At 38.0% G+C, this 12,849-nt stretch overlaps 1 protein-coding gene across 4 annotated transcripts in view; it reads left to right on the plus strand.

Moving 5' to 3' along the window:
- Positions 1 to 12,849, plus strand: part of VPS8 (VPS8 subunit of CORVET complex) — a 299,498-nt gene that overhangs the window by 216,504 nt on the left and 70,145 nt on the right. For all 4 annotated transcript variants that reach the window (XM_081234582.1, XM_081234581.1, XM_081234583.1 and 1 more), the window contains one exon: positions 921 to 1,086. In XM_081234582.1, the coding sequence (XP_081090708.1) occupies positions 921 to 1,086 (166 nt within the window). The remainder of the gene's footprint in view (positions 1 to 920; positions 1,087 to 12,849) is intronic.

The raw sequence follows: 12,849 nt of genomic DNA on the forward strand, positions 1-12,849 counted from the left end.
GGGGTGGAAATCAAGAATTTGGGGCATGTTAAATTTAAGATGCCTACTAAACATCCATAGTAGAGGTCTTGAGACAGGTAGATGAGATTGAGGAGAGAAGTCTGGGCTGAAGGTATAAATGTGGCAGTCACCAGCATGGAGGTGGTATTTTAAAGCTATGGAACTAGAAGTAATCACTAAAGGAGCAAGGATGGCTATAAAAGAAGAGTATAGAAGAGGAAGACTACAGAAGAGAAAGGATGGATGGATGGATGGATATATATATATGGGGGGGAGGATAGAGAAAAGGAAGATTATAAAGACTATTGAAGAGAAAAGGATTGATGTCTGAGGTGGTCCAAGATTTCAGTTTGGAGAAATGAGGAGGAATCAGTGAAGATGACTTAGAATTATACTCAACACTCATTTCTGGAAGGCTTATTTGGTAACTTAGTGTATTCAGTAGGGAATTTCTTCATAGGAATAATGTTAGAATTTATTGTAACACTGACATTTTTGTAAATGCTTATTAATCACATCATGACTCATGTTATTATCAAATAATGAGGCAGACCACTCATGTTATTATCAAATTTCGTATATAATTATGATTTTCCCCAATTGACTTTTTTTCAAACTGTCTAAAAATGTTTCATAGTTTGAGAAATGAACAGAAGTTCAACTCATCCCCTGGTGGTTTGTAATCAGAGAACTGTGATGCTGTTCATGCTCATAACTTAAGTGTGCAAACACGTGAGTCTGAATTTTAAAAAAGAGAGGACAGCAACAAGCAAATTCCCTTCCTTGTTTCTTAACCTATACCCCATCAGTGCATTTCAGCTTATTGGAAATATTTATCACTTTTAAATACACTCTAACACAACTTAGGTTTATGATTTTATGATAATGAAAAGTATCAATTGGTTGCCTTCATTTTGCAGCTGTGGCCATTTGTATCACTCATTCTGTCTTCAAAGCAAGGAGTGCACCATAGAAATTGAGGGGCAAACAAGATGGACGTGCTACAAATGCAGCTCAATTAACAAAGTAGGAAAGTTGAATGAAAATTCATCTGAAGTTAAAAAGGGAAGAATAACCCCATCACAGGTAAGACTTGTTTTCATGGCAAGATGCAGATGGTCTTTTCTTAACAATATCTTTTAGGCGTGGCCTCATTTTTTTCAGGTCCTATAGGCCTCAGCAAATTTACTTAATTTGCTGTTTCCTGGTCCTTCCTCTATGCCACCCTATCCTGCAGTTGACCTTAACATCACATAGTGAAAAGTTGGACCTGTTGCTTTTTTCTTTTTGTTTTATCAGCATTCAGTGTTCAGTCAAAATCAGACCCAGGGAAAAAAACCCCGACCTAGCTTGTCCTAGGTAACAGTTGACAGAATTTCTGCACTCCAGTGATAGGCATTAGTTTATATATTCATCCAATAGATAATGGAACTGTGTGCCAGGCACTGTGCTAAGTGCTGGGGATACAATTATAGACAGGACATTTGTCTTTTAGAGTTTATGACCAATGAAATTATAAACAGATTTTCAGAAAGTGTTCTTAAATTCTTTCTGACACTGAATAGTTGGTGTCTTTTCCACCATCAGTTCTGACACCAATTCTGTCAGTTCTTTGGATACCAACTGGATGTCCAATAATGCAATTAAATTCTGACACTAACCACCAGGAATTACCGTCAGACTCCACAGGTTTAAAGGTTCATTCCCATAAGACTGTCCTCACTTCAGACACCAGTTACAAATGGGGTGCCCAGACGACATGCTCTTCTATCTGACTTACAAGTTTAGGGGTCCCCATGACCCACTCCCCCAGGTTTGATAATTCACCAGAACAACTCACTTTACGTTTACCCATTTATTATAAAGGATATAACTCAGGAATAGCCATGTGAAAGAAGTGCATAGGGCAAGGCATGGGGGGAAGAGGGTGCCCGAAGCTTCAGTGCCCTCTCTTGGCATACCATCTTCCCAGTATATCAGTGTGCTCACCAATTCAAAGGTTCCTTAAACCTCAACATTTAGGGTTTTTTATTGGAAGTTCTATTACATAGCCATGATTGATTAAATCACTAGCTGTTAGTGATTAGACTCAATATCTAGCCCCTCTTTCCTCCCCATACATGGGATTGGGGGAAGGACAGGGAGGGGAGAACTGAAAGTTCTAACCATCTAGTCATGGCTTGATCTTTTGGTGACCAGCTGCCATCCTGAAACTATCTAGGGGTCCCCAGGTACCAGTCGTCTCATTAGCATTCAAAAGGCACTCTTTTCACTCAGGAGAGTCCAAGAGTTTTAGGAACTACGAGACAGGAACCAGGGACAAAGACCAAATAATATTTTTTATTATACCGCAAGTACTTACAGATGAACTGTGCCGTAAGAGCAGTTAATGAGTAGACCTAACCTAGACATGAGAGGTCATGGAAGACTTCCTCAAAATGCCATGTTAGCTGCCTCTGAAGGAAAAAAAGAAGATAAAGTTTAAGCACAAGGGTGGGCAGAAGGAGGAGTATTCCAGTCAGGGAACAATATATAGAACAAACAAAGCATCTCTGCTGGAACTAGGCATTGAGTATGATTGGATCTAGAGGGTGAAAGAATGGTATTAAATGAAATTAATAGGTAAACAGGGACCATATTAATTATTTTTATGTTTGTGGTAAAGAAACACGAAGACATTGAAGGGCTTTAAAGAAGGAATGATATGATATGATCAAAATAGTATTTTTTTTTCAGAATAGTACTTTTAAAAGAACTGCAGTGCAGAAAATGAATTGAAAAGGAAACAAGAATGGATGTAGGGAGACCAAGAATATTGAAATAATTTTGAGGAAAGGAATTGTAACTTGTACTAGGATGGTGGAAGTTGGGATGGAGAAAAGAGTACATATTTGAGATGTGTTTGAGATGAGTACAAAATCAAAATAATTAATATGGTCCCTGCCTACCTCACTAACTTCATCTCATACCACTGTCTTTCACCTTCTAGATTCAATTATGCTCAGGTTCTAGTTCTGTACTCTTTTCTGCTTTACAGCAGAGATCCTATATTTGAGAGGTAGAATTATCAGGACTCGGTGATAAATAAATTGGTTGGTGGGGGAGATAAGACAGGGAGGAGTCAAAGATAACACCCAGATTTCTTGTTTAAACTCAAATGCATGGTGGTACCATTTACTGAGATGGAAAACAATGAACAAAGAACATATTTGGGAATAAGACAAAGAATTCATTGTTGGAGTTAGAGCTGTCTGCAGGACATACAGATAAAGATGTTCAATATGTTTCTGGATTGAAAATTTTGTTAGTCATCCAGAATGCTTCCTTGTTTGCATTTAGGAAAGGAAAAACAGGTCCTGTGATTTCTAAAGTCTTTCCAAGCTGAATTCAAATGCAGATGGGGGAATCTTATTTATGCAGATACTTAAGACTTTACATCTTGGGGCACTTCAGTGTTTTTTCTGTTTCAGTTACATCCTGTTGATAAATAACTTGTGATTATTGCCTGGATATTACCAATTAGATGTTTTTCTTTCTTCCTAGATAGTCCTCAGAGGCTAAAATAGACTTTTTTCCTTTTTTAAAAAAACACAATTATATACGCAATTATGTATTTTAATACATAATTTATAAACAGTAAAATTCACTTTCTGCAAGTTTTGGCAACCACCTTTACAATCAAGACATAGAGCAGTATCATCACCTCCCTCAAAGGTCCCCCATAGTTCTCTGTAGTCAGCCTTTTCCTCCACCCTCCAATCCCTGGCAACCACTGATCCATTTGGAGTTAATTTTTAATAGCATGTGAGATAAGGATTGAGGTTCTTTCTTGTGCATGTGGCTATCCATTGAATTGCCTTTGTACCTTAGTCAAAAATCAATTGACCATGTATATGTGGGTCTATTTCTAGACTTTCTATTCTGTTCCATTGATCTATGTATCTATCCTTGCTCCAATACTGTGTCTTTATAGTAAATCTGGATATCAGGTAGTGAGTCCTCAAAGTTTGTTCTTCTTTCTAACATTTGGCTATTCTACTTACTTTTCCATATAAATTTAAAAATCAGCCTGTCAATTTCTACAAAAAAAAATCATGTTTGGATTTTATTGGGATTGTGTTGAATATATAGATCAACTGGGGAGAGTTGACATCTTAGTGATATTGAGTCCAATCCATTAACATGGTATAGCTCCCACTTTATTTAAATCTTCTTTGATTCATTTCATCAGTGTTTTATAGTTTTTGGCATATAAATCTTGTGGTAGTTTTGTAAGATTCATTTATAAGTATTTGATGGCTTTTGATGCTATTATATATTTTACTGTTTTATATTTCTTTTTTTTAAATTTGGCTGCGTCAGGTCTTAGTTGTGGCACATGGGACCACCATTGCGGCATGCGGGATCTTTTGTTGCGGAGTGTGGGCTCTTTGTTGTGACACACAGGCTCCAGAATGTGCAGGCTCAGTAGTTGCGGCGCTCAGACTCTCTAGTTGTGGTGCATGGGCTCTAGAGCACGTGGGCTCAGTAGTTGCAGTGCGTGGGCTTAGTTGCCCCACAGCATGTGGGATCTTAGTTCCCTGACCAGGGATCGAACCCACGTCCCCTGTATTGGAAGGCAGATTCTTAACCATTGGACCACGAGGGAAGTCCCTGTTTTATATTTCAATTTCTAATTGTTCATTCCTAGAATATAAAAATACAATTTATTTTTGCATGTTGCTCTTTTATCTAGTGACCAGTGACCTTACTAAGCTTACTTATTAGTACGAGTACTTTTTTGTAGATTCTTTGGTATTTTATACATAGACAATCATATCAAATGCAAATAATGACTGTTTTATTTCTTCCTTTCCAATTTTATACCTTTTATTTCTTTTTCTCACCTTGTTGCATTGGCCTCCAGTACAGCGTTGAATAGGAATGGTAAGAATAGACATCCTTGTCTTGTTACTGATCGTAGGGAGAAAGTATTCAGTTTTTCATTATTAAGTATAATGTTAACTGTAGGCTTTTTGTGTGTAATCTTTATATCATGTTTAGGAAGTTTCCTTTTATTCCATGTTTTGTTGAGGATTTTTTCCATGAAAGGGTGTTGAATTTTGAAGACATTTATACTACATTAGTTGCCATGTTCCCACATCCCTACACCTCACACAAGAAAGACAGTAATCTGTTTCATTGACTTCCTGCCTGCCTGCTCTCAGAGCATCAAGAAAAGGGAAATTATTTTGAAATTGGATCTATATGTCAAAGACAGCTTTATTTCTGAGGCTATCCCATTCTGCAGGGCAGGAGAGATCACTCAACCTTTTCATTCTTTAGGAAAACCCAAGTGAGATTACTGATCAGATCTTCTTGAAAATCTCTGTTTGATGCTTCCTAATTAATGAAGCAAAATAGAATGAGAACTACCTTGGATTTCTTAAATTTTCCTCTAGCTGTCTGTCTCCTTTGTTTTTCTAGCTAAGATATTGTAAAAATATCTAGTGGGTTGATAATGCAAGGAAAGAGAAAATGAAATTTATCAAATACACGGTTTAGATGTGTTTATGCTAATCTTCACAACAAGTTTAGCTGAAGGAACTGTATGTAGCTAAGAGAGGGAGGGCCAGTATTTGAATTCAAGTTTTTAGAATCGTCATCACCCTCAGTTTTCCTGCCTCCAATCTGTTATATTTTTAGCATTCTGGCTTTATTGAAACCTGACAAAGCTGATTTTTAAAATATATCTATACTATGTTGGCTGTGCTAACTTAAGATTTCTTACTATTGTATGAGCCATTCACATTTTTAATTGTAAGAGAATTTAAAATGAAAATACTAATTCTATATATGATGGTTTTTATCAAACTTAATTTCATGAAAGTTCTACTTTGCTCTTTTAATTTCCTTTGAAAATCTTTCACCCTTGGTTATTAAGTTCCTAACGAGTGCATGGAGAGAAGCAGAGGTATGTGTCCCAGTGACTTCAAAATCAAGCTGAGGTTGCCGGTCAGCTTCCACCTGTTGCTTCCTACCCTCAGTAGATACTGAATACATTTGAAGCTTTACACTGCCCTTGTAATGTGGTCCTTCTGCCAAATAGCTTTTTATTTCATCCTTTTCCAGGACTTGAGATGATTGACTTTTACATCTTCACTTACTGACTCTGACTCAACAGGATGCAACAGTTACCCTCAAAACTGTGGTTTGATGGGTAAAGTCTTTCTTCTTGCCTCTCTTAATCTCATTTCTGTTTTTCACAACTGGTGAAAAACAAAATGTGACACATCAATTGCCTCCCAACAGGTCTGCACAGACATGATTGGAGTTATTCCCCCAGAAAGCCTGCTTTCCTTTGGAATAAGCATTTTATTCTTTGAAAGCAAATGAAAAGAAATAACTCAAATTTCTTTCTTTCTTTCCTTATCTCCACTCCCCTGCCCCACCTCAGGTTTACAGTAGTTCAATCTGAAATATAGGTCCAAAGAGTAGACCTTGAAAGTCTGATTTTCTGTTTTGCTTTTGCTATATATTACTCCCAGATAAAATACATTTGAGAAACTAATTTCAACTGAAGTTCTCATCATGCTATTATATTTTCTCAACAAATGTTATTCCAATAGAATAGAATAGAATAGGAGTAATTTTATCTTAGATTATTCTTTTATTAAATTTATAGTAGCAAATAACTTATAGTAGCAAATCTTAATTGGCACTGATTTGCATTAGAAGAAATTAACTTGCTATTCATCTTAAAAATAATAATTCTTGGTCAACAGCAACTTGATATAAATTCAAAGAAGTATAATTGAAGATTTACTAGATTTTAGTTTTAACATTAGTATATTATTAACAGGGTTTAGAGTTCTTGAGAGATAGTAATAAGCTAACACATTATTATGTGCCAGAAACATTCCAGTTGTTATTCCTTTTAAAACTTCAAAAACCAAGAGCATTTGGAGACTCATTAGAAAGTCTTATTATGTATTGCTTGATATCTTTTCAGAATTGGATATATCATCACTTATCAGTAAACATATAGCTGCCTACTCATCCTTTAATAATCACAAAAGGAAAGAATTAAAAGAAATAAGCTGATATTTTCCCTGGTACTTGGAGTTGGTTTTATTTCTTGGTTTTTAGAATTGTCTAAGAAAATGTTTTGTCTTTTGGGATAAATTTACAAATAAAGTCAGATGGAAGTATTTACAGCTTCGAAGAAATTATTCAGTAAATGACATTTGTGCTCACTGGTTATAATTTTCTATTAACCATTAAGCATTGCTTATTGATTTTGGATTCCCACTATAAATTGGAGACTTGTTTTACATGCCATTTAATGAAATAGAAACACTGGTATTAATGCCCTGTTTTCATTTGTCCGTTTTTAAAGAGTATTAGCTCCCTGTTATAAATATGTTAGATTCAAATTAAATGCTAAAAAATGAGATTTCCATTTTTGGTGATAGCAGCATTTCTCAAAAGACTATCTTCTAAATTAAACTTACAAATTAAATGAAGATTAATATGTCTCGGAAGTGCAGAGAGGTGATAAACAATCCTAATATAAATGAATCTGTTTGAGGAGATTATTGCCCATTTTCCAATAATCTTGTTATTATACCCTAGTATTAAGTGATTCATTACTTCAGCCAATATATAATATATGCCTACTTTGGACCAAACACTATTCTTGGTACCAAGTATACACTGGTGAACAACAACAAAAAAATAGTTCCTAACATCATGTAGCTTACAATCTAGTAAGAGAGCTAGACAGTAATTAAGTAAACAAACTATCAAACATATAATTTCAAATTGTGATAGGTATGTGAGTGCTATGAGGGGAAAGAATAGAATGTTATAGGAAGAATAACAGAAGGGAAACCTACTTTTTATTGGGTGGTCAGGGAATATCTATCTGCAGAGATGAAAATAAGATGCTACCAGACCTGGGAAGAACATTCCAAGCAAAAGAGAACAGCAAGCACAGAGGAACTGAGGAGGGAAATGACTTGTTCAAGGAACTGAAAAAAGATGTCTGGAACATAGTGACTAAAGAGGAACATAGCAAGGAATGAGGTTTAAGAGATAGGCGGGCCATGGGCCTCCCTGGTGGCGCAGTGGTTGAGAGTCCGCCTGCCGATGCAGGGGATACGGGTTCGTGCCCCGGTCTGGGAGGATCCCATATGCCGCGGAGCGGCTGGGCCCGTGAGCCATGGCCGCTGGGCCTGCGCATCCGGAGCCTGTGCTCCGCAACGGGAGAGGCCACAACAGTGAGAGGCCCGCATACCGCAAAAAGAAAAAAAAAAAAAAAAAAAGAGATAGGCGGGCCAGATCCTTATTAGAATGTAAGACTCTGGTGAAGAGTTTAGTTTATATTCTTGAAGTAAGAATAAAAAGGATTTAAAACAAGGGAATTCATACCATCTATTGATTGTGACTGTGGAAAATGGATAGACAGCCACACCCCTATTACTGTCCAAGTCTTCACCTCTTTGCCAGACCAGTGTAACATTCAGATTCTTAAGATTCTATAAATTTGGTCACTTCCCTTTGATCCAGAAAACGCTTGTGTCCAAGGGACCGAAGGAAGACAATAGTACCAAGAAAGTGTTTCCAGTCTCTGCGTAGAACTAAAGCTTTGCTGGAAATATGGGGAAAGGCATAAAAAAGTTTTGTTGTCCAATAAAATGTGAAAAAATGTTGAACTTCACCAGTGATCAAAGAAATACCAGTGGGGCTTCCCTGGTGGCGCAGTGGTTGAGAATCTGCCTGCTAAAGCAGGGGACATGGGTTAGAGCCCTGGTCTGGGAGGATACCACATGCCGCGGAGCAACTAGGCCCGTGAGCCACGACTACTGAGCCTGCATGTCTGGAGCCTGTGCTACGCAACAAGAGAGGCTACGATAGTGAGATGCCCACGCACCGCGATGAAGAGTGGCCCCCAATCGCCGTATCTAGAGAAAGCCCTCACACAGAAACGAAGACCCAACACAGCCAAAAATAAATAAAAATTAAAAAAAAAGAAATACCAGTTAAAATAGCAATATGATGCCATTTAAAAAAACTTATTAAACTGGCAAAGTTCTAAAAATACATATTAAACTGGCATACATTAAAAATACTAATGCAGGGACTTCCCTGGTGGCACAGTGGTTAAGAATCTGCCTGCCAATGCAGGGGACACAGGTTCCAGCCCTGGTCTGGGAAGATACCACATGCTGCGGAGCAACTAAGCCATTGTGCCACAACTACTGAGCCTATGGTCAACTAATCTATCACAAAGGAGGCAAGGATATACAATGGAGAAAAGACAGTCTCTTCAATAAGTGGTGCTGGGAAAACTGGACAGCTACATGTAAAAGAATGAAATTAGAGCACTCCCTAACACCTTACACAAAAATAAACTCAAAATGGATTAAAGACCTAAATGTAAGACCAGACACTATAAAACTCTTAGAAGAAAACATAGGAAGAACACTCTGACATAAATCACAGCAAGATCTTTTTTGACCCACCTTCTAGAGTAATGGAAATAAAAACAAAAATAAACAAATGGGACCTAATGAAACTTAAAAGCTTTTGCACAGCAAAGGAAGCTGTAGACGAGACTAAAAGACAACCCTCAGAATGGGAGAAAATATTTGCAAACGAATCAATGGGCAAAGGATTAATCTCCAAAATATATAAACAGCTCATGCAGCTCAATATTAAAAAGACCCAGTCAAAAAATGGGCAGAAGACCTAAATAGACGTTTCTCCAAAGAAGACATACAGATGACCAAGAGGCACATGAAAAGCTGCTCAACATCGTGAATTATTAGAGAAATGCAAATCAAAAGTACAATGAGGTATCACCTCACACCGGTTAGAATGGACATCATCAGAGAATCTACAAACAACAAATGCTGGAGGACTTCCCTGGTGGCGTAGTGTTTAAGAATCCGCCTGCCAATGCAGGGGACACGGGTTCAATCCCTGGTCTGGGAAGGTCCACATGCCACGGAGCAACTAAGCCCAAGCGTCGCAACTCCTGAGCCCACGCACCTAGAGCCCATGCTCTGCAACAAGAGAAGCCACCTCAACAAGAAGCCCATGCACCGCAATAAAGAGTAGCCCCCGCTCGCCACAAGTAGAGAAAGCCTGCACGCAGCAACGAAGACCCAATGCAGCCAAAAATAAATAAAATAAATTAAAACAAATGCTGGAGAGGGTGTGGAGAAAAGGGAACCCTCTTGTACTGTTGGCGGGAATGTAAATTGATACAGCCAATGTGGAGAACAGTATGGAGGTTCCTTAAAAAACTAAAAATAGAATTACCATATGAGCCAGCAATCCCACTACTGGGCATATACCCAGAGAAAACCATAATTCAAAAAGACACATGCACCCCAATGTTCATTGCAGCACTTTTTACAATAGCCAGGTCATGGAAGCAACCTACATTCCCATCGACAGACGAATGGTTAAAGAAGATGGGTACATGTATACGGTGGAATATTAGCCATAAAAAGGAACAAAGTTGGGTCATTTGTAGAGACGTGGATGGACCTAGAGACTGTCATATAGAGTGAAGTAAGTCAGAAAGAGAAGAACAAATATCGTATATTAACACATATATGTGGAATCTAGAGAAATGGTAGAGATGAACCAGTTTGCAAGGCAGAAATAGAGACACAGATGTAGAAAACAAATGTATGGACACCAAGGGGGGAAATCGGGTGTGGGTCGTGGTGGGATGAATTGGGAGATTGGGACTGACATATATACACTAATATGTATAAAATAGATAACTAATAAGAACCTGCTGTATAAAAAATAAATATAAGGAAAAAAAAGAAAGGTATACCTACAGAGACATCCATTTCACTAAGAGTCTTTTGGGGGAGAAATGGACAAAATATATAAAAGAATGGTTCTCAAGACATTGGACCTCAAGCCGTGAAGGAGAATAACCCTTGAGAGACAATAAACAAATGATGTACTAAAGTACTGCTGGAGGAAAGTTTCCAAGCCACTGCACAGGGAGGGAGAACCAAGACAGAGCTCATCAGTATCTCTGATTTTGGACAGAGCAGGGAGTCCAGGGAAAACAAGGGCTAGAGTTCACAGGAGAGAGCCACACAGAGAGAGGGCTTCAGAGATCTGCAGAAGGCAACCTTGAGTTGAATACTGACCCACTCATGTTTGTGAATAAATGACTCAAGGCCAGAAAAAGGAGCACCCAAAAGTATTAGAGGTAGCAGTGCCCCAAATTCATATATAGCCAGGAATACTGCAACCTGGAAAATGTCATAATTCACAGGGCAGCATTGAGAGTACTAAGTAAGGGTTTGATCTCAATATTGGGGGAAAAGTTAACCCTAGACTAGCTGCTGTTTTGATCCCACATAAAAAAAACTTAAAAGCAAAATCTAAAGAGATCAAATTATTTCTATGTATTTTAACAACATCCCAGAACAAAGTTCAAGATTATGTTAAGGATTACAGGAATATCTAGCCAAACAAAGTAGAATTCACAGTGCCTGGAATTTGATCAAATATTACAAGGCATGCAAGAAAGCAGGAAAATACAGGTCATAAAAAGGAGAAAAAAAATCGATTACATGGTATTTTGGAACACGCAAGTTATGGAGACAGTAAAAAAGATCATTGGTTGCCAGGGGTGGTTGGGGGGGAAGGGTGAAGAAACAGAAGAGAGGATTTTTTAGTGTGGTGAAAGTATTCTGTATGATACTATTGATATAATGATGGATATAAGTCATTATGCCTTTGTCCAAATCCATAGAATGTGCAATGCCAAGGGTGAACCCTAATGTAAACTGTGGACTTTGGCTGATAATGATGTGTCAGTGTAATGTGTCATCAGTTATAACAAATGCACCACTCTGGTGGGAGATGTTGACAATAGGGGAAGCTATACATCTGTGAAGCATGCCACATATGTAGTATCTCTGTACCTTCCTCTCAATTTTGCTATGAACCTAAAACTGCTTTTAAAAAAATAGTCTTAAAAAAACAATCCCCTGCCTTCCCTTTGTGCTCTACAACCAAAAGAAAGAAACTCCTATTAGGGAATGTATCTACTATGTATGTACAACTGTGCTATAGATTGGAATATTAGCTGAAGTTAATGGCAGAGAATGACAGAGAATGACAGAAACTAATGGCAGAGAATGACAGAAACTAGTAAGAGCATTAGGTAAATCTTATTAATTAAGTAATGAGTATTCTCATGAAGAAAGAACATAGGATGTCACAAGGCTTGGGCTCTAGAACTGACCTCTGCCTTATTACATGAGCTTGAGAAAGTAATTAACTCTCCCCTCTCTCCCTCCATCCCTTCCTTCTTTCCACCAGGATGAAAACATAAATCTTTTTTAGTGTCTCATTGAGGCATGGTGAAAACAGTACGTAGGTCTGCGTAGACCTACTAGAGAATGGACTTGAGGACACAGGGAAGGGGAAGGGGAAGCTGGGACAGAGTGAGAGAGTGGCATGGACATATATACACTACCAAATGTAAAATAGATGGCTAGTGGGAAGCAGCCACATAGCACAGGGAGATCAGCTCGTTGCTTTGTGACCACCTAGAGGGGTGGGATAGGGAGGGTGGGAGGGAGACGCAAGAGGGAGGGGATATGGGGATATATGCATATGTATAGCTGATTCACTTTGTTATAAAGCAGAAGCTAACACACCATTGTAAAGCAATTATACTCCAATAAAGATGTTTAAATAAATTTTAAAAAGCAGCCATAAAAAAATCACTTTGACTAAATCCCAGATTTTTCACACTAGGACACAGTGCCTTCATTTAATTTTTTTTCAGTTTCTGTTTTCGTGTCTTCTACTCACAAG

Source organism: Mesoplodon bidens, assembly GCF_964165515.1.
Source record: "Mesoplodon bidens genome assembly, chromosome: 5".
In the NCBI taxonomy this organism is placed as follows: Eukaryota; Metazoa; Chordata; class Mammalia; order Artiodactyla; family Ziphiidae; genus Mesoplodon; species Mesoplodon bidens.